This window comes from Mesitornis unicolor, unplaced genomic scaffold (assembly GCF_000695765.1).
Source record: "Mesitornis unicolor isolate BGI_N332 unplaced genomic scaffold, ASM69576v1 scaffold21040, whole genome shotgun sequence".
Taxonomy (NCBI): domain Eukaryota; kingdom Metazoa; phylum Chordata; class Aves; order Mesitornithiformes; family Mesitornithidae; genus Mesitornis; species Mesitornis unicolor.
In genome coordinates this window covers 1-229 of record NW_010156512.1, presented here as the reverse complement: position 1 = coordinate 229, position 229 = coordinate 1, and the positions used below count along the sequence as shown (strand labels likewise).

Below are 229 nucleotides of genomic sequence, written 5' to 3'. Positions count from 1 at the left end.
CCCTGGGGATGGGGGGTCCCTCCAAGGATGGCAGAGGTACCTCAAAAACAAGGGGGTGCCTCCAAGGACAATGGGGGGTGTCCCCAAGGATAATGGGGTCCCAACCAGGAGCGATGGCGGAGGAGGACCAAGGCAAACTTACCCCAGGGCCCATGAAGGGGACCTGCTGGTCGTAGAAGCCGTCCATGGTGCGGGGGAGGCGGGCAGTGCCCCCGGCCCGCTCAGCATC

The 229-nt window shown here is 65.1% G+C and overlaps 1 protein-coding gene across 1 annotated transcript in view; it reads right to left on the bottom strand.

The window, feature by feature from the left end:
• The window catches only part of ETV5 (ets variant 5), a 10,268-nt gene extending 10,081 nt beyond the window's left edge, over positions 1-187 (bottom strand). The window contains 1 exon segment of the mRNA XM_010193415.1: positions 139-187. Within this exon segment, the coding sequence (XP_010191717.1) occupies positions 139-187 (49 nt within the window).
• Positions 188-229: the final 42 nt, after the last annotated feature.